This window comes from Drosophila erecta, unplaced genomic scaffold (assembly GCF_003286155.1).
Source record: "Drosophila erecta strain 14021-0224.00,06,07 unplaced genomic scaffold, DereRS2 tig00000021-arrow-pilon, whole genome shotgun sequence".
NCBI lineage: Eukaryota > Metazoa > Arthropoda > Insecta > Diptera > Drosophilidae > Drosophila > Drosophila erecta.
In genome coordinates this window covers 3,965,511-3,984,047 of record NW_020825198.1, presented here as the reverse complement: position 1 = coordinate 3,984,047, position 18,537 = coordinate 3,965,511, and the positions used below count along the sequence as shown (strand labels likewise).

Sequence of the window (18,537 nt, the reverse complement as noted above, 5' to 3'; positions counted from 1 at the left end):
CAAAAATACAAATATCCAAATTTGATCTTGAAAAATCTTCAGCAGGATGTGCTTTTGTCCCACACTTGCTCTCAAAATTATGCTTATGCTTATAATACCAATAACCGCAGTAAGTTGGATGCGCATTTCATTGAACAGCAAATTCTTTAATCATTTCGCAGGGAATTAATGGCGCACAAATAGCAAAAGATGTTTCTATATGGAATACATTAAAGGGATACCATTTTATTATGATCGTTATTAGCCTATCATTGTCCGCAGTCATACTGTCGACTCTAGTATTTCTAATATATGCGGCGATCTGTAATAGAATGCGAATTCTAAAAGTGGTCCGTTAGCATGAGGTTTCTTAAATCGTTAAGTTCAATATTTGATGTTATTTTCAGATGATCTTTGTCTTTGCAATAATCGTCGTGGTGAAACTGGTAATTCTGTTCGTGTGTATAAGCACGGAAACGGATACGGGTAAGACGGCAGCCCATCCCATGTTTATGGTATGCTGGTTCCTTACGGTATGCATACACTTCTCCAATTACTTTTATGTGTCTAAAAACAGCACTTTTGTCATCTGAATAGTTTCTATGTATGGCCGCTATTACTGTATACTGGCTTCGGCTATATGAACTGGCAAGCGAAGCCAATTAAACTGAATCTGCTGTATAGCATTGAAAAATACATATTCTTCCAAGTATTTTATTAAGCTTCATAGCTGTAGTACAATAATATCGAAAAATCGTATCACCTCTGCACGCGTTGTCATTGTGGTTAACTGTGATTAAAGCTAAGATCTTAAATATGTCGTATAGCCAACTGGATCAGAGCGAAACTGAAACGCAAGGGACACCTAAATTATGGTAGGTATCTCCTAAGTTGGGTTTTTAGCACTCTACATCTTGTCTCTAGTAAGTGGATGTGCCCTTTGACCCTGCCATTGGTGTTATTACAAAGAGCTCGCTGAATGCGCATCGTAGGAAAGTAAAAGAGTGGAATGGACATCGTATTGGTGTTTAAAGACATTGTATCGCTAATGGTTCACCGAATAAATTCTGTATTTAAAGCATTTATACCTGCGGAAGTAGTGTCATTTTAGGTCAACTTATTTTAGGTAATATAATTCATATTATTCGGATAAGTATGGTGGATAATCAGGAAACACGTGGCATTCCGACTTTATACGGCGGTGGGAAGTTGATCATCAGCAAAGTCATCACCTTCTGTGTGTGGGCAGTCAATTTCGTAGGTACTACCAACGAAGCTAAGAAAAAGCCACTACGACTGTGCACCCATCCACAGATTTTGACCTGTGCGGATATTTACATATACTACTTCATGCTGAAGGAATACATGGATTGCTGGAACTGTTTGTTCAGGTCCTACATGATTATCGCCCTAACCATAAATTTCCTAATGGTACCGCTGCTGATCTTGGGCGGGTTCTTCATATATCTGGAGTTAGCCAGCGCAATACGCATTGTAATTTTTTGTAAACTCTTTTGAAAAACACAGCGCTTGCCTAGATTGTATTTCACTTTTTCCAGTACGCAACAGTACTCTTTGTAGCAACTTGGTTGCAGATGATGCTGACTATACTGTTTGCGCAGCAGTACCAAACTGTAGCAGATGTGCTTCGAATTTGGATAAATGAGAAGAGTTTGGAGTTCTTCGAAAGCCGTGTAAGAGTCCCCCAAGAATATTACTTAAGTAAACTTATCCACTTGGTTTGTTAAAAGTGCCAGTGCTGCGGCGTTTTGGGACCTGACGACTACATTTTGGACGAGATGGATATTCCGCTGTCCTGCTACCAGGATCGCAGTGGACGGGAGGGGGACCTGTACCAATCCGGCTGCTCCACGCACTACATAAAGCCCTCGTTTCCCATCATCCAGGTGATCTCATTCGTAGTTCAGGTGAGTGATGACCGCGTGCTTAAAAAGCCAAGTGCTGAATGCCGATTTAGTATGTATTAGTCATATGCATTGAGGTATTCCTCATTTTACTGAAAAGGAGCAGGGGCGTATCGTCTCAGCAGCGCACCGAAATGTTTGGTAGTTTGAATACCTGACTTAAAGTTCCGTTCGGAGTTGGGAAGTAATCCTGAAGACCTTGAGGGCTACTTTCCAACATCGCATGGAACTTAAGCAGCTGATTTTCTTGGGGATTCGAGTTTCGGGCGCGGTTCACAATTCACATTGCCCTGGCAATGGGTATTGGCATTGTGGCGGGCGAGACAAATTGGATGCTGCTGGCTCTCGTCATGTTTCACGGACTGCAATCAATAACGATAAACACTTGAGTGGCAAATCCAATGTCCAGAATCCTGTTCAACGACGGCATGCATATGGATGAGCCAATAAAGAAATCAACAAAGCATGTCGGGCGATTGAAAAAGTATTGCAAATACCCCGGATTCGGATTCGGATTGGGATTCGGACACGGAATTGGACTCCAATCCGGACAATATGCAAATGCAGCTAAGCAGAAAATATTCAAGGACGATCCAGTGTCCCCCACCAAGCGCTCAAGTTTATATATTCATTTTGTGTCCCTCGCCTCGTCCCGCGCATAAATTTTATTGTTGTCAACATTAAATTCTAGTCGTGAAAAACAATTTTGCAGCATTTGAAAATCCATAAAATATGCATACGAAATTGTCCGCCGGAACGACCAACTTTATGGCTAAATAGTTTGCTCCGGCCCACATCGTTAATGCCTTTTTTATGCGTGTGTTTGGGTGTTGGGAAAACTTTTTAGCCGCCATAACAATAACGGCAGCAAAAGCAACCACACTTTTGGTCAAGCTGCTGAAATGCCCAGTGCAAAGTTCACAGATAGAAGGGTAGGGCTGCGAAGGCGAGTCGCAGGCCAAAGGGTCATGTGGCTCATTAAACTTTGGCCAACAATTTTTTGTTGCACCCCCCAACCGACAAAGACAAACAGAAAGTTTTGCACTAAATATTTGCGCCCTCGCAAAAAAATGAAAAGAGTTGCACTTGGTGAACAGAATGAAAAGGGTTTTTGAGGTGAGTGGCCATGGTTTCCAGGGACCTGGAATGGTTAGCACATATCTTAGCACACATACGGCCCATTAAACGCTAGACAAATGGAAGGCAGGAGCTAGAAAAAGGGCGAAAGTGTTACTTTAAATTGAGGCTACAAAATCGTTTTATATGGCCAGTTCTGAAGAATATATGATAACAAAATTCAATTCATGACGGACGCTTCGCACAAAGTTTAATCTTAAAATATTTTCTTACTTTTTGCCTTGCAAATAGAGACATTTTTATACATTACAACCATTCTTCCCTTAATGTAATTACAGTGAACTATGATTACTGAAAATTGAAGTTCCTGCTTGATTCAGTTATAAAGGGACTTTCTTTATTTCATATATCATAAATCAACAAAGTGTCAACAAAGGATGGCATGTCACGCCCTAGTATCCCCAGTGGGATCCGAATCCATCGAAGCTGGCGTGGGCAACCACGGCGGCGGGCGAGTACTTCACATAGGCGGCGGGAGCAGCGGCCACCAGAGGAGCAGGAGCGTGGTAAACTGGAGCAGGAGCGGAGTAGACAGTCTTGGCCAGAACTGGAGCTGGCGCGGAGTACACGGTCTTGGCCACAACTGGAGCAGGAGCGGAGTACACAGTCTTGGCCAGAACTGGAGCTGGCGCGGAGTACACAGTCTTGGCCAGAACTGGAGCGGGAGCAGCGTAGACGGGAGCAGGAGCGGAGTAGACAGTCTTGGCCACCGGAGCGGAGTACACAGTCTTGGCCACGACGGGAGCGGGAGCAGCATAGACGGGAGCAGGAGCGGAGTAGACAGTCTTGGCCACGACTGGAGCAGGAGCAGCGGTGTAGAAGGACTTGGTGATCACGGGAGCAGGTGCGGAGTACAGGGTCTTGGGGGTGTACACATTGTTGGTGGTGCGGGAGTCCACCTTGCTGACACTGGAGTACGGGGTGACCACGTTCTTGGAGTAGGTGGACACAGTGCCGCCGAAGGAGCGGACCACATTCTGCTGGGTGGTTCCCACGGCATCGTAGTGGGGCTGGGCCACCTTGGCCACCACGGGAATGGAGGCAGCGGCATAGGTGGTGGCCGGAGCCAGGAAGCCGGCACTTGCCACGCCCACCAGAGCGCAGAAGGACAACAGGACGTACTTGAATGCCATGGCTAGGATTGGTTTTGTAATTTGCAAATAATAATTGAAATTGAACACTTAAACTGATGTTTGTAGTGAGCTGCAGTGGCTACTGATGCTAAACCCTTGGCAAGCGACTGTTTTTATAGCCAAAACGCGCCAATAGCCAAAATGGCTTGCCAAATTTCACGGCCAACCCGCAAATTGCAAATTACGGTGTGTTCGTATGACAGACTGACTTAGGCCTAAGCTCGAAAAAAGAGCAAGAAACTGGTTCAATGGGTCGACAAATGACTGAGCTCTTTTCCCCGCCTCTTTCCGTGCTCCATCTCTGTCTTAATTGGAGGCCAGCTCAAGTGCCCCACACCCGAAATGTATCAGGAAAGTGAATTATTTTGAATACCCGTACTATCAGCAGCTCATAAATTTTCCAGCAACAGAGGAGGGAGCTAACTTTTATTTTCCCGCCGTGTTTTTCCATTAAATTGAGTTCCACTCGAGCAGCAAATATGAGGCAACCCCTCAATAAGGGGATGTTCCTCAGCTCCTTGTTGCTGTCAACTTTATCAGCAGGGGTGTCAGTGGTTCCTTCTTATTTTCGGAGTGGTGGCAGTCAGTTGTTTATGATTTTTGTTTGTTTTTATTCCACGGGGGAGCGCAGCAGTTTTGGTGCCCTTCCAGAAGGGAGATCACAAGTTGAAATTAATGATCGGCAGGCGGAAAGTTTAGCTGGTCATAGCAACATGTATATATTAGTATAAAGTTTGTATATGGATCTGCCATAAATATTATATTATTTATTAGTATATTACTGTTTATTGAACCACCTAAGCCATTGAGAGTAAATTATGCGCATAGAGCATCCAACACTTCGTTCTGTTGGCATTTGTACTCGCTTGATGTTTTCTTTTTGTTTTGGCCAAGTTTGGAAAATGAATTTTCCTGCTCTGCTGCTCACGGGCGCATGATGAATATTTATTGAAATTACCAAAGTTGACGCTACTCCAAATTGAATTGTGTTGCCAACTTGGGATGCTTCTTACTGCCACAAATTCTGCGCTCTTTTTCCTTCTTCTATTTGCGCATTTTTATTTTTGTTTTTTTTTGGCAAATTGTTATTAATTTTCCACTGGGGACCCTGTAGCCGTTTCTGCCCCACACCGAAACCTAATTACCGCGTTTAATGCATGCCTGTAAATTGGCTTTCAAGCGGTTACGCAGGTGAACTGCCATCGCATTGTGGGCAGTTCACATTACCAAAAATCACCAGAAAATCAACCAAAGACTTGCAGAAACTGGCACGCGTCCGATGCGTATAAAAGCCGCACCATTTTGGCCAAATCAGCATCAGTCGCAGCCCAGCCAGCCTGCTTTCGACTTCTTTTCGACGTGAGCAAACCGTCCAGTCATCCACGTACTTCCACTCCAACATGGCTTTCCGCTACCTCATCACTCTGTGCGCCCTGGTGGCCTGCGCCAATGCTGGTCTCTTGGCCAGCCATGTGGCCATTGCCAATCCGTCGGTGGACGCAGTCGCCTCCACTCAGCAGAATGTGGTGAGATCCTTTGCCGGCACTGTGTCCAGCTACTCGAAGGCGGTGGACACCCCGTACTCCAGTGTGCGGAAGAGCGACACCAGGATCCAGAACAATGTCTACACTCCTGCCATTAAGACAACCACTTATGGTGCAGCTCCTCTGTACACTCAGGCCACTCCCATCGTGTCCAAGACTCTGGTCCATGCTCCAGCGCCCGTTGTGGAGAAGACTGTGTACGCCGCTGCTCCAGCTCCAGTTCTGGCCAAGACTGTGTACTCTGCTCCAGCTCAGGTTTATGCTGCTCCTGCTCCCGTTGTGGCCAAGACCGTGTACTCCGCGCCTGCTCCAGTTCTGGCCAAGACTGTGTACTCCGCTCCTGCTCCAGTCTATGCTGCTCCTGCTCCAGTTGTGGCCAAGACTGTCTACTCCGCTCCTGCTCCAGTCTATGCTGCTCCTGCTCCAGTTCTGGCCAAGACTGTCTACTCCGCTCCGGCTCCAGTCTATGCTGCTCCCGCTCCAGTTGTGGCCAAGACCGTGTCCTATGCCGCCCCACTGGCCACCACCAATGTGAACCATGGACCCGCCGCCACCACCTACACCCACAATGCCCCAGCTCTGGGCGTCTCCAGCTATGGAAGCTCCCAGACGGTCCAGTATTCCCCCGCCGAGAGTGTGTCGCACATGAGCTTCGATGGATTCGGAACCCACTGGGGTTTCTAAGTAAGTCTTGGCCTTTGGGCTTAGGCAATTGTTAATGTTTGGTGGTCAATAAAGACGGAGATCGATTGTTGCAAATTAAACATGAGCCGAGTTAAGCAGACCTTCTGGGTGAACAATGGCCAAACTGGTTTCTGCCAATTCATCGTTAAGCGTTGGCCTTCTATGAGGTCTTACCTTAAGTGCGGAGGTGGTGGGCGTGGTGGTAAGTGGCTTTGTGATAAGCTGCGGGGGCGTGGCATGTCGTGTTTTATGGCTCTTTAATTGGATTTCATATTTTTCGCACACCCTTCCCCCAAAACCCAGCCTCTAGCCCAGTTGTGCACTTGTTATACTTATTGTCGGTTAATTAACGGATATTTATGCTCGCATAACCGCAGCTTCGCATAAATGGCTTACACGCTTGCCCCCGAAGCTTAAAATTGACATTTTGGCTCAGAGTGGCTGCGGATAGATGTGTGGTACATTAATGGGTTCCAGTTAAATGGGTTCAATTGGAGCCATTGACAGGCGGCCAAGAGGTAGAGTTTAAAGATCGAATGCGTGTTTTGACAGTGATATTTTGGCGGGATTGCTTGGCCAGCGATCGAGTTGCGTAATGAAGGGTAAGTCATAGAGAGAGTTAGGTAATGTACAAATAAGAGGGAAGGAAAGTTAAAGCGCAATTATTAATAATCATTGACATTGACTGCATGAACCTATGAACTTTATGGAAACTAAGGAAGTCATACTAAAGCGTTTCTTTGTGTGTGATTAAATGGATTGCTATGCTTCAAAAATCGCAAAGGGCTCCTAAAATATTTCTGCAAGACTGGGGAAAATGTGCAATTTAGTTGGCCCTGTTAAGACATGACACTAATGAGACATGCAATCGAGCTGATTAATTCCCCCAAGACCAATTGGCAGGCCAGACAAGAACAATCAAATTAAATGAAAACGTGTCCGAAAAGAGTAGAACGGGTGCCCTGTCTTGGAATTTTTGCCAGCCAAATTAGCTGCATTTGTTCTTGTACTCGGGCGGCGCTTTGATTTGTGATTTGATTGCGCATACGCCCCGTGCCCCGTGCCACATGCCACATGCCACATGCCAAAATGTGCCAGATTGTCCTCGTCTGAGTTGACAATTAGTCAATAATTTATTTCAATTTCATTTCGCATGCCAAGCACACTCACACTCACACACACACACGTACCTCCTGAAATGAAAATCTAACTGCACTTTAATTACATTTACATTTTGGCTTAAGATTGCCGCTTTAGTTTTTGCCACAAAAACGACACTGACAAGGGGCGAATTGCAGGGACCACCCTGCAATTGTTGCAATGCAATTTAGGTAAGCGAATTTTCATGATTTAAATAACAGCATTATGTGTGGCAGATTGTGTGTGTCTCTATGTGGCTGAAAAACTGCAGACATTGTCGCTCTGCCATTCTGCCATTCGGTATTTTGTGTTTTGTCTGACTGGCTGGCTGTGTGTCCTGCTATAATTAAATTATGGCTGGACATAAGACGCATAATAGGTCATAAATCAAATTTACCTATCCCACGGGTCGTGCCGAGCATGACACTCCAGACGGCGTCACAGACACAGTTTGCGATGGCCATCGTTGCACCGAAACAAATAATTATTGTTTTGCCAGTCATATTATACAATATTATGCTTTCAAGTTGAGCAAAAGAGCTGGATATAGAGTTTGAAACGAAAAACTGGAGCATAGAGAAGACCCCTTTGCTGGGTTAATATTTTTCTTGCACTGTATACGGCTGACTGGTAATTTTTGCCTCATTTTGATGGACATTATGACGACTCTGTCTCGGCACACAATAAGACAATTGATGCATCTGCTGTGGCAGATTGTGCCCGTCCCGCCCATTTGAATTTACATCTGTGCCAGCATTTCAATTGCAACTTTGACTCCACCGAACCACAAAGGGGCAGTCCCTCGGTCCGGATTCTGTTTTCCTAACTGCGACTATAATGCCGGACAGTGACTGCAGTTAATGTGTCCTTCTGTCAGAGCCAGCCACACTTGGAATGCATTGCATTTGAAACATATCACAGGCACAACAAGCAAAGTTGCGGCCTACTATGTACGGTGCTCCTTTTTTTGTTTGAAAATTAAATTTTTAGATTAAAGACGGCTTGTTTTCCATTTGCCCGGCGATGCGAAACAAACAAGTGCAGCTGGGCGAGTGGAAAACACAAAAGCAACTTTAAGGTCGCCTTTTTTGTGTTGATTTATCATCACTTTATGCAAATTGACCGCTTACCTTTGAGCTTTATCGCAGCACATCTGTGAAAAGCCCCGGATGAGGGGTTTTCTATTTCTCCGTTTTCCTGCGATTTTCCATGGCAGTTTTCAACCCCGCCGCTGGCTGCCACGTGCGATGTCAATGCCAAGCGATTAACATTCAATTAGCTTTTGGCTCCATCAATGATTTTATCACACAGCCACAGGACCTCGTTGCTGCGGCTGGTTTGAGTGTAAATTGTGGCAAATTATCATTAGCCTGTGTTGGGCACACAAACAAGGAGGAGAGGACTCCAGCCAGGACATCTTCAAAAGGTTTTTATGACATCAGCAGCTGTCGTTGACAGATTATTGTGGCGATTATTTTAGCAGAGCGGCAGGACACACAGGACAGATACCAGATACCAGATACCATATACAAGATACAAGATACAAGATACAAGACGGCAAACAACAAACGGGTTCCAAATGGAATGGGGGCTATTGTGCGTTCAACTGGAAAATGTCAACAGTGTTGTTGGCATTGCTGTTGGCCGCTTTGTCGTCCCTGTTACTCAGCCACATGTGGCAGGACTCGAAGGAGCTCGAGGTCCTCGAGGAGCTCGTCCTCTCTCCGCCACTTGAATATCTTGCGGCTTAGCACTTGTAAATAACTAGCTGAAGTTGGAGGAGTTGTCACACTTTTATCAACACCACTGGCCATGTAGTAAATCCTCCGCGGCACTCTCCTTGGCCTAGTAACAGGTATCTCATAGTCGAGACAATCCGATCTTACTTACTCACTGTATTTCTAGACATGCGAAACTTGTCATTTATTATTTGAATTCCGTTAAAATTCAGGATGTGCGCTTGCCCGCCTTTACTCATTAGGATATCACTGCTGCTGACAATATTTCCCACCATAGTGAGTTGGTTACTTTGCCTATCGTTGAACATATATACCTGATCAAGTCCGCAGGCTACCAATATTATGGAAATAATTGTCTATGGTGTGCATGCGAAAGACGAACACCATGAGATTGCCGCCAACTTAAACCTAATAGCCTGCTTCATTGCACTTATAACATTGATATTTGGAATTTATGGAACGATTATGAAAACACTCTTTGTAATTAGAATGGTAGGTCCCTATTAGGTGCTTCTGCATCAAAAATATTTATATTTTGAGGCCCTTTCAGCAGATGTTCATACTGATATCATTCTGCTTAGTTAAGATAGTCATGTGGATAGTGTGTAAGAATCTGTCCCCACATTTAGCTGCCAACCTCGCCCACGTATGGTTCCAGCTCAACACAGTCTTATCGGTATCAGCCAGTTTCCTGTACATATATTCCGATCAAATAACTGATGTATATCACTCTTCCACAGATAGTGTGTGCGGTTTTGACAGTTCTGTTTTGTATGCGGCTGCATGAGCAAACTCGAGAGTTTCAACTGGGCTTTTAGACTACAAGGATTACAAATTATTTTGCTATTTTCTCAGTTTAATATTCTCAGTTAAAAAATAAATTTACAACACATTTAGTTTATATTTAGCTGTTCATTACTTGTCACTATAATAATCGATGTTGGTGCTCGAAGGCCAGTTTTCCTACTTTAATCTGAAAGTGACCTCAAAGTGCTGATGGAGCTGATGGAGCTGTTGATATCGGTGGGCGTGGCAATTTGTGGGCTGTGTGGGTAATCAAATTACATGCGGAATTATGGACACCCGCAGGACGATAATGGCAGCCAATAAAGATGGCAATGACAAGATAAGCGCCAACAGGAGCAGAGGCGGTGACCCCCGCCGGGGTCATCTGTTGGCTCCATTTGTGCAGCTTTAAATGAAGTTTAACGATGCCCACAAATAATGATACTTTGCATTTAAAAACACTTTTCCCACTCGGTCAGAAGTCAGAGAGCAGAACTGAGCGTCCCCAAGTCCGGTGCTCATTACACGCATTTCACTTGACACTTTTATTGGCAATGGAAACGGAGTATGGAGTGGGGTGGAAAGCGGAAAAGCGGTAAAGCGGTAGAGCGGGTCATTTTATGGCCAAGAACGGATGCCGATAAGGGCATTAAATTTGTTTCAGCCATAAAGACGCTGGCCACATCACTCAGCATTTGGCCAATTACGCAAATAAAAGTACACACCCTTCTTGGCTGGAAAAAAAAAACCGGAATGAAACGTGTCAAAGTGCTGGAAAAATGCAACAGAATTCAAGGATGTGAAGTGGCTCATTAGAGGTGTGTGCGCTGCCCCGAAGCTTTTGGCCGGGAAATTGTGTGGAAAAACACTCTCTAAACTGGCACTTTTATACAGAAATGCTCAAAGCCTTTGGCTATGAACAAAGACCTCTTTTTGTGGACTCCCATTTAAATGCGAACAAAGATATGAATGCCGCAAAAATAAGTATTTCGTTTCTTTTTAATTCCCCCAACTGGCATAATTAAAGACGAGGCCTGATCGGCCGCCGGCGATTCGCATTGGATTGCTGGACTGGAATTTTTGGGGCCATAACAGCATGTCGTCGACGTTGTCGTTGTCCTTGTCGTCCGGGGCGCATGTCCTGCGGCTGATTAAAATCTATTAGAGTCAAAGAGATGTAAGACACTAAGCAGGCGGTGGATGCTCTCCATGCCACCGGGTGGCAAGCCAACCGGCGGGGCGCCCACTTTGTCCAATGACTTGCCATGTAAATGACGACGGCGACGGCTACGCAATTGAAATGCATGCGGCAAAAACTTTCAACTTGTCGAAGAAGGGTATGCGGGGCAAGTGGGCTCACAGAACAGAAAAAAGCTTTCATAATATAATTAATAAACAACTCAATTAGCAGCATAAATATTTCATTCAGAGCCTAAGAAAATGTATTGAAATTTTCATTTATTTTAGCTACATTTATTAGTAGTATTATATTGTTGTTGATACCTATTAAATTCAATGTTATATGTGACTGGTAATGTTATAACAGCTAGTTAGGGTATTTCGAGAGAGGTCTTCGCCCAACTTATTTTTCCCCAACCAAATGTCACGGTTCTTGTTGTTGTCTAAAGTCGCACACAAAAACTTTGCAGTCCAAAGTTTCCAACGGAAATTGTGCAGCTGTTTTGTGTGTGGAATTGAGAGTCTCGTTGGCCCGGTCTTAAATATACTTGTAAGGCAAATTTGTTGAAATATTCATTTAATGGCTGCCACGCCCACTATCTGGCGAACGCCTCCCGCTATCAGCATGTGCAGCGCATGAGCTTTCAATATGATTTTTCATGATTAAAGCGTATGCCGGGTACGTTTTTATCGGTCAAAAGACATTTGCCCAACGATGCCGGAGTTCGATGGGAATTTTCTTATAAATTGTCGCCCCCAACAAATGTGTCCACCATCCCCTCTTCCCTCTCCCCAAAAGAGGGGATGAAAAACACCCACACCCACACACACACGCCGGCGTAATAAAGTGATTTTAAAGGGCACTTTTCCGCACTTTCCTTTCGCCTCGATGGGTATGCGTAAAATTTCCATTTGTGCCAGGCACTCAACTTTATTGAACTTGAAGTAGCGACTGCGATAATGTTTGTCTGATAGAGCAGCGAAGGCACATGTGTGCTGCTCCAAGATGTCCTGGCTTTACAATTCATTAAAATTTCATATAAACACCATGAACAATGGCCGGCGAGCGTAATCCATTTTGCAGCTGCAACAGCACAGAGAACAAAATTTGGTATAGTAGTTAGTAGCTAGTTAAGTTGCAAAAATATAAAAAAAATAAAAACCAAAGACTGTTGTGTTTTAATCATAGCTGCGGTGCCAACTGCTGTCAAGAAATATAATTTGGTATTAATATTGGTGAGCAAAACCAAAATGGCAGTGTGGAAAGTGCTGTGCGCTGTTATTAACTGCTAGTTACAAATGCGCCACAATAACGGTATTAAATGCACTGCGAAAGCGTCAAGTCATAAACAGCTCATCAGTCTTGGGCGGGCGGTAGAGCAGCCGCTCCCATTCGCATTCCGCCCGAACGGTAATTATGCGCAACGCGCGACGCCGCTGCAAAAGTTGTGCTATCACAACTCATTGTCTCGGCGGGCAGGAAGTGCAGGAGGAAGTGGCAGCAACAGCAGCCGGCGGCAAAACATGCCACCAGAAGGGGCAACTTGCGCCTGAAATGCCTTTGCCTTTTGACGCTGATAATGCAATTTCCGCCAAAGACCCCCTCTCCTTTATGCCCACGCCACTGGTGTAATTTACAGCCGTGCAATGTTTCATTTTTGTTGCGTCCTTCGGCCTGGCTCGTCCTTTAAAGCCAACTCAGTCAACGGGGCTAGTTGCGGCTATTTATCTACATAAAGTTAATTGAAAACATTCAAATGCCTGGACGGCTGCGTGATGTGTCAACATCTTCTGATGCCGCATAATCCCACTCCGTTCGACTGAGCCATTCCCATCACCTAGTCCTTGAGCAGCATGAAGATTTCGACTAACGGATATCCAGCCCTTACATTAAAAAAGTAGGAAATATGGTACTTTACACCACATGTCAGCTGAAAGCAAAAGGAGTTCTATTTTAGAAATCAAGAAATAAGGTATGGAATGTTGCACATGCAAAATATTGATAGCAGAACTAACAGCCCTTGCTTAGAGGTATGCCCAAATACAGTATACCCCCTACTTCTTGGAGCACTGGGTATGGCAACAATGAACAATGAAATGAAGGCATTGCGCTTTTTCCCGCTTTTCCTCGCCGTCGTCGTCTTTATTACAAATTGGTTTTGTGCACTCACCACTCGCATGTTTCGTGCGCAATTTGCACCACCGAAATGAATATGGAGCGAGTGGAAAACTCTCGACAAATGTGCTGGGAAAATAAATTGCAGAGCACGCAAAGGTGAGCTGAAGGGGTCGGAAACGTGTCCAACTCGCCACGTTAACGAAGTGAAATCGAAAGTTTGACTGCGGTCAGCGTTGGGCAGTGTCATTGTCTATCGCTTTGCCATTTCACTTCAGATACATATGTATCTAGAGCCCCACCAACTCGTATATACATATCTCCCCCAGCTGGCTGTCAGATTGAATGGTTTATGTGTGACACCTTTGACCGGTCACCGAGGTGTTTTTCTGGCACAGGTTTTCCCCGCGGTCAGACGATATAAATTAAATTGCACCTGCAAGCCGGGCAAACTACTATCGTCGGCTTAAAATCACAGAAGGACGTTTGTTGCCACACGGTATCTGAAGAATACCTAGTAATAATTACAAAAATGCTAAGCTCTTTAGTTAGTCACACATTTAAAACACCCCTGAATCATGGTAAATTTTAAACATAATTTCAAGTAAAAATACTTGTATTTTCTGTTCATAATTTGTATCCTCCTTATCTTGAATAAATGAAGAGCGAATTCTTTAATTTCCGGTCAAGCTATAAATTTGAATAAATTTTCCATCTAAAAAATGGCCCACCGTCAATATCCCACTTTCAAATCGACTTAGTTTTTCAAAAAACGATTATGCCGGCTTAGCTCAACACTGAAAATCCTGTTGCCTGATTTCCGGATTTCATTTTCTTTATTTGCCCAGCAGAAGTCACGTGGCATTCATAATTCTTAAAACGACGCCATCAGAAATTATGTAGCAATGCTAAGTGCACCCAAACAGCTGTCCCCCACTTTTCCAGGGGGAAAATTTACGTGACCAGCATTCGTCGCCCCAAAATGCTGGGATTTTCCCTATTTTTATATTTTCTTTTTGGGCAGGACAGTAGTAGTGTAACAATGGGAATTGATTTCGGGTTTTGGCCAAGTGCAAGCTGATTATGGAATTAAAACATATTTCTTTGCTCTGGCGAGCTTAAAACTTTAAGTGGCAAAGGTTGTCGCTGGGCTTCTCAGTACGTGACATTCTTTTGCTTTCCGAGTTTATCACGTGACAAGTTTTCCAGTTTTGCGCTTATTCTCCGCACACACCCATTTTCATTTTCATTGTGCGATGAAAAAATAACTTTTCATGTGTACATGTGTATGTGCGGGAAAAGGAAATGAATAAGCAAACGAAACTACAAAGAAGTTAACTACAAAAGCGGGTCTGTGGAAAGTGAACTTGGGTTACAAAGGAGAAAAGATCGTAGGAGTTTTGGAGGGCAGGAAAAACGCAGATAAATAACATTGAATGTGGAAACACAAGGGAAACACGAAAAAATAAACAATACGCCTTTTGAAATGCTAAACGTGCCGCACTCACACACTAACACGCAACGCACACATACGTCTAGAGCCAAAAGCGTTTTTCACACATTTCACAAGGACGCTTCGCAGGACTCGTGTCCGTGTATTTTTATTAGTACACCAACCCGCATCCGTGAGATACTCCGGCATCAGTTTATCTTGTTACTTGCCACCCGCTCAGTGGCAAAAACATTTATCTTGTCGTATTTATTTTGTAGCACATTAATTTCGCTTCGTGTTTCATTCGAAATTGACTTATTTGCATTCGTTTTAATTTGTACGAACATCAATAGCAACCCGGAAAAAATTGAAAAATATAGGGATGTTGTGGCTTGCACAGCCACAGGTGTTGCAGATGTCACATTTTTGATTGATGGTAGGCACACAAAATCACGAGATTTATTCGTCAAAGTTTTTTATGTCTAGTGGGATGTAACGATTTTTTATTAATTTCTAAAAAAAACAATCTGAAGGGGATTTATTCCCAAGTTTGATTAGCACTCTACTTGATTTCATTAGGTATTCCCAACATTTTTCCCCTGAAATGAAAAATGTAAATGCATATTGCCAACGATATTTCCTTAAATCGATGACTTGACTTTTTCAATTAATTATAAAGGGTAATTTCTTCGTAAAGGGTATATTCCTTAGTTGAAAACTGTCATGATCCCTAGCCTAGTTGGACTCTTCATATACTTTCGTATGAACGTCTGGATTTCCGGAACTATAAAAGCTAGAAAGTTGATTTTTCTTATTTTTTCGCAATTACCACCAGCTGAGTAGCGGGTATCTGATAGTCGGGGAACTCGACTCTCTTGTATTAAATGTCAATTAAGTGCGCAAATGGAATATTTAGTGGCCAATAAGGGCGATTTCATTTAAGCCACTTAATTGAATAGATGTTGAATAGATATTTGCCAATGCCCCAGTGAATTTGGAGCTTCAACTTCAAAAGCCAAATGAAATAATATTAGCCACACGGCCGCAGTACGCAGTTCATGGACCACCGACGACAGACGAAATGCATTTTTCATAAAGCAGACAGTGAGGGCATGGGGCACATATACCTGGTTTTCGGGATGCGGCGGGATTCCAGGTGGATGGGAGGTACTTTCTGGGGGGCGGACTACCTGTAGACGACGTCTATCGACAGCCGGAGGCTGGGGCAAGTTGGAAAATGGGAAATGGCCGAGAGCGCAAAATGTCAAACGAAATTGCGATTGCGTTAAAACTCTATAAATACGAGAGTAACATGCAGCACAACAATGGAGTGCGGCCAAAAAGGACACGCCGATATGACAACAACACAATCTAATCCGGTTATTGCATTTTAAATGTGCAACACACTGCCGCCCCATGATTTCGCATTAAATTATTTGCCAGCCAATTACTGCCGCCTGACACTGAAGACCCCAGTTCAGTTTTCCTCGCTTTTCCTGCCCTCTTCATCGGATCACATGAGAAAGCACGACTATCGGCGATTGCAGCTCGTAATGCGCTTATCAGGAAGCCAGCCAGCCAGCACAGAGCCAACTCTTTTCAAATTTTAATGCAATTTAACAGCATATTAAACAGCAGGAGTCTGCGGCCGGAAAACCACAATGCCATTATGCATGCGAGGGTGTGAAGTTCGGATTCCTGCAACAGTTGTTAGTCCTTGCCGCAAAACTTCAGTGTGCCACACTTGGCAAGCTTCCAGCTGAAGATAGTCGGGCTTACTTTCAAGTTAGGCACACAGCGAGAATTATAATGACTGCTGTGTTTTTAGGGATTCAGAAACTTAACAAGAAACTAAATATAATATTCAGTATTTATATTTATTTAAAACCATTGAATCCGTCGAGATGTGCCTGTTTAAACTTTGCGATTGCCTGAACCTTAAACGATGGTGCAAACATACAAACAATTGTACAAGATTGGTACTGATTTGTTCTACACGAAGTGGACATTCATGAACTCGCAGAATGCCTAATCAATTGCGCGCACATTGAACACAAATCAAATTGCAAACTTGCCGCGTCCAACGATTTTTGCAAAAACTTTTCCAGCTTCCATACCCGCACCCCCTACTTTTCATTGGCTCTATCCGGTTTGAAGATCAACTTTTGCTCAATTTGATTTTTCAGCAAAATAGCAAGAACTTTTGCCTTTTTACCTGCCCTTTTGTGTGCGTCTACTCTTTCTTGTCGTTAAACAAACTTATCCAATAAAACTTTTGTCAACATTGATTTAAGGCTAAAGAGGGTGCATATTATGGGAAAGTGCGGATGGCGGCGGGAATTGGAATATCATTTGACATTTCGTTTGCTTTTACCATAAGTCAAAAAAATGTTAAGCCCCAAAGAAATCGAAAAAGTGTTATCAGGTGCTCTAAATATATTACTTTGATAAAGTTTTAACCCACAAGTATCAGGAGTCGAGTATCAGGTGGAAATGTATCTTTATGGGTTAACTGAAGTATGCATGTGGGCTTTAAGCTGATTTTTTAAATACTGTATCCTGATTATGAGTACTTTTATAACGCCTATCCTTAAATAACCAAGCTAGAGACCTTTGATTAAAATATGCTGCATACATTCAGTTAAACATGTAGTAACAAACATGCAAGCTGACATTTTGTATACTTTTGAACTAGAACCCCTAATCTCTTTATTCAGCACACCTGGCACTCCTTTGACCCACTCAAGAACACCCATACCAAGCTCGGAATGTGGGCTTAAGTCAGTTTTTGTCTTGTCCTCGCAGAAACAAACAAACCAACGAACGGAAAGTGTTGGCCAGGCCGCATAAGTAGAACAACAGTGGAAGAAAGTTTTCCCTTGCAACGTGATATCGTTGTTGCTGTTGGTGGAAATGCATTTACAGTTTGCCGACTGTGGCAGCTTCTCTTTATCCACTTCTACTTAAGACTTTAATAGTTGCAAAAGTTTTCAGCGCGAGCTCAGTGGCTTAAGTAGCTGTTCTGCGGGGTGGTGCTTAAAATGACTGTAAAACTGCCAACATAAATCTGGCCACAACATCTTTTATGTTGCCACTAGACGCCAGAAGTTAATGCCAGCCATGTGAATTGAAGATTTAAAGAGTCAGAGTGAAAGACGAGGAGTGCATATCGATCAGATTAAAAAGTTCTGCAGACAAGCAACAAATTGACGCGTATCTTTTGCATATTGAATAAAAGTCAAATTGTGTTTGGCATATTAAGCGGGAATCATTCGGCAAAGCCGTTGGAAAATCGAAAGCAAATCCCAAGCCACCCAAAATCAAAAAAAAAGATTATATAAGTAAAAATGTCCGTCTGGCGGAGAAAAGTGATTTTTCTTGTTGGACTTAAGGCTTAGCGACGCAGCAATTTGCCTGCAAATTCAGCAATTCTGGGCAATAAGTTTGTTTCTTCACTTGACAGCGGCACTTCAATGCCTTGAATTTAAATCAATATTAGTTAATCAAAGTAGTCTCAAATTATTGTGCAACTAAATATTGTTTCCTCTCAAAAATACACATCTTTTATTGGCTTTGCTCATCGAAATTCCTGTTCACTGCATTTCAATGTTTGCGCCACTTTGTCTGGCTTAATTCTATTGACATTTAATTACTCATATATTTTATATAAATATTTCCCTGCTTGCCGTTGTAATTCAAGCTTTTCGAATACATTCGAGCCATCGAGCTGGTCCGAAACCGCA

General features: G+C 43.5%; 5 protein-coding genes across 6 annotated transcripts; 4 read left to right on the top strand and 1 right to left on the bottom strand.

The window, feature by feature from the left end:
- Positions 1–6: 6 nt before the first annotated feature.
- On the top strand, positions 7–738 carry LOC26527042. Its single transcript, XM_015158900.2, has 4 exons — positions 7–109; positions 162–329; positions 387–512; positions 577–738. The coding sequence occupies exons 1-4, from the start codon at positions 47–49 to the stop codon at positions 643–645; spliced, it is 426 nt and encodes a 141-aa protein (XP_015014386.1). The 5' UTR covers positions 7–46; the 3' UTR covers positions 646–738.
- A 396-nt stretch (positions 739–1,134) lies between these two features.
- On the top strand, positions 1,135–2,062 carry LOC6544097 (protein late bloomer). The gene is made up of 5 exons (XM_001971402.2): positions 1,135–1,236; positions 1,294–1,473; positions 1,539–1,673; positions 1,731–1,907; positions 1,958–2,062. The coding sequence occupies exons 1-5, from the start codon at positions 1,135–1,137 to the stop codon at positions 2,060–2,062; spliced, it is 699 nt and encodes a 232-aa protein (XP_001971438.2).
- A 1,371-nt stretch (positions 2,063–3,433) lies between these two features.
- Positions 3,434–4,174, bottom strand: LOC6544096 (cuticle protein 76). 2 transcript variants are annotated; one of them, XM_001971401.2, is made up of 2 exons: positions 3,824–4,174; positions 3,434–3,769 (listed from the first exon to the last, which is right to left on the bottom strand). In XM_001971401.2, exons 1-2 carry the CDS (start codon positions 4,172–4,174, stop codon positions 3,434–3,436), a joined length of 687 nt encoding a protein of 228 aa, XP_001971437.2. The 2 variants fall into 2 exon arrangements, with proteins under 2 accessions (XP_001971437.2, XP_026833302.1); XM_026977501.1 differs by having other exon boundaries at positions 3,434–4,174.
- A 1,314-nt stretch (positions 4,175–5,488) lies between these two features.
- On the top strand, positions 5,489–6,402 carry LOC6544095 (pupal cuticle protein G1A). Its single transcript, XM_001971400.2, has one exon. It carries the CDS (start codon positions 5,575–5,577, stop codon positions 6,400–6,402), a length of 828 nt encoding a protein of 275 aa, XP_001971436.1. The 5' UTR covers positions 5,489–5,574.
- Positions 6,403–9,494: 3,092 nt separating this feature from the next.
- On the top strand, positions 9,495–10,103 carry LOC26526917. The gene is made up of 4 exons (XM_015158875.2): positions 9,495–9,557; positions 9,612–9,773; positions 9,832–9,957; positions 10,022–10,103. The coding sequence occupies exons 1-4, from the start codon at positions 9,495–9,497 to the stop codon at positions 10,097–10,099; spliced, it is 429 nt and encodes a 142-aa protein (XP_015014361.1). The 3' UTR covers positions 10,100–10,103.
- Positions 10,104–18,537: the final 8,434 nt, after the last annotated feature.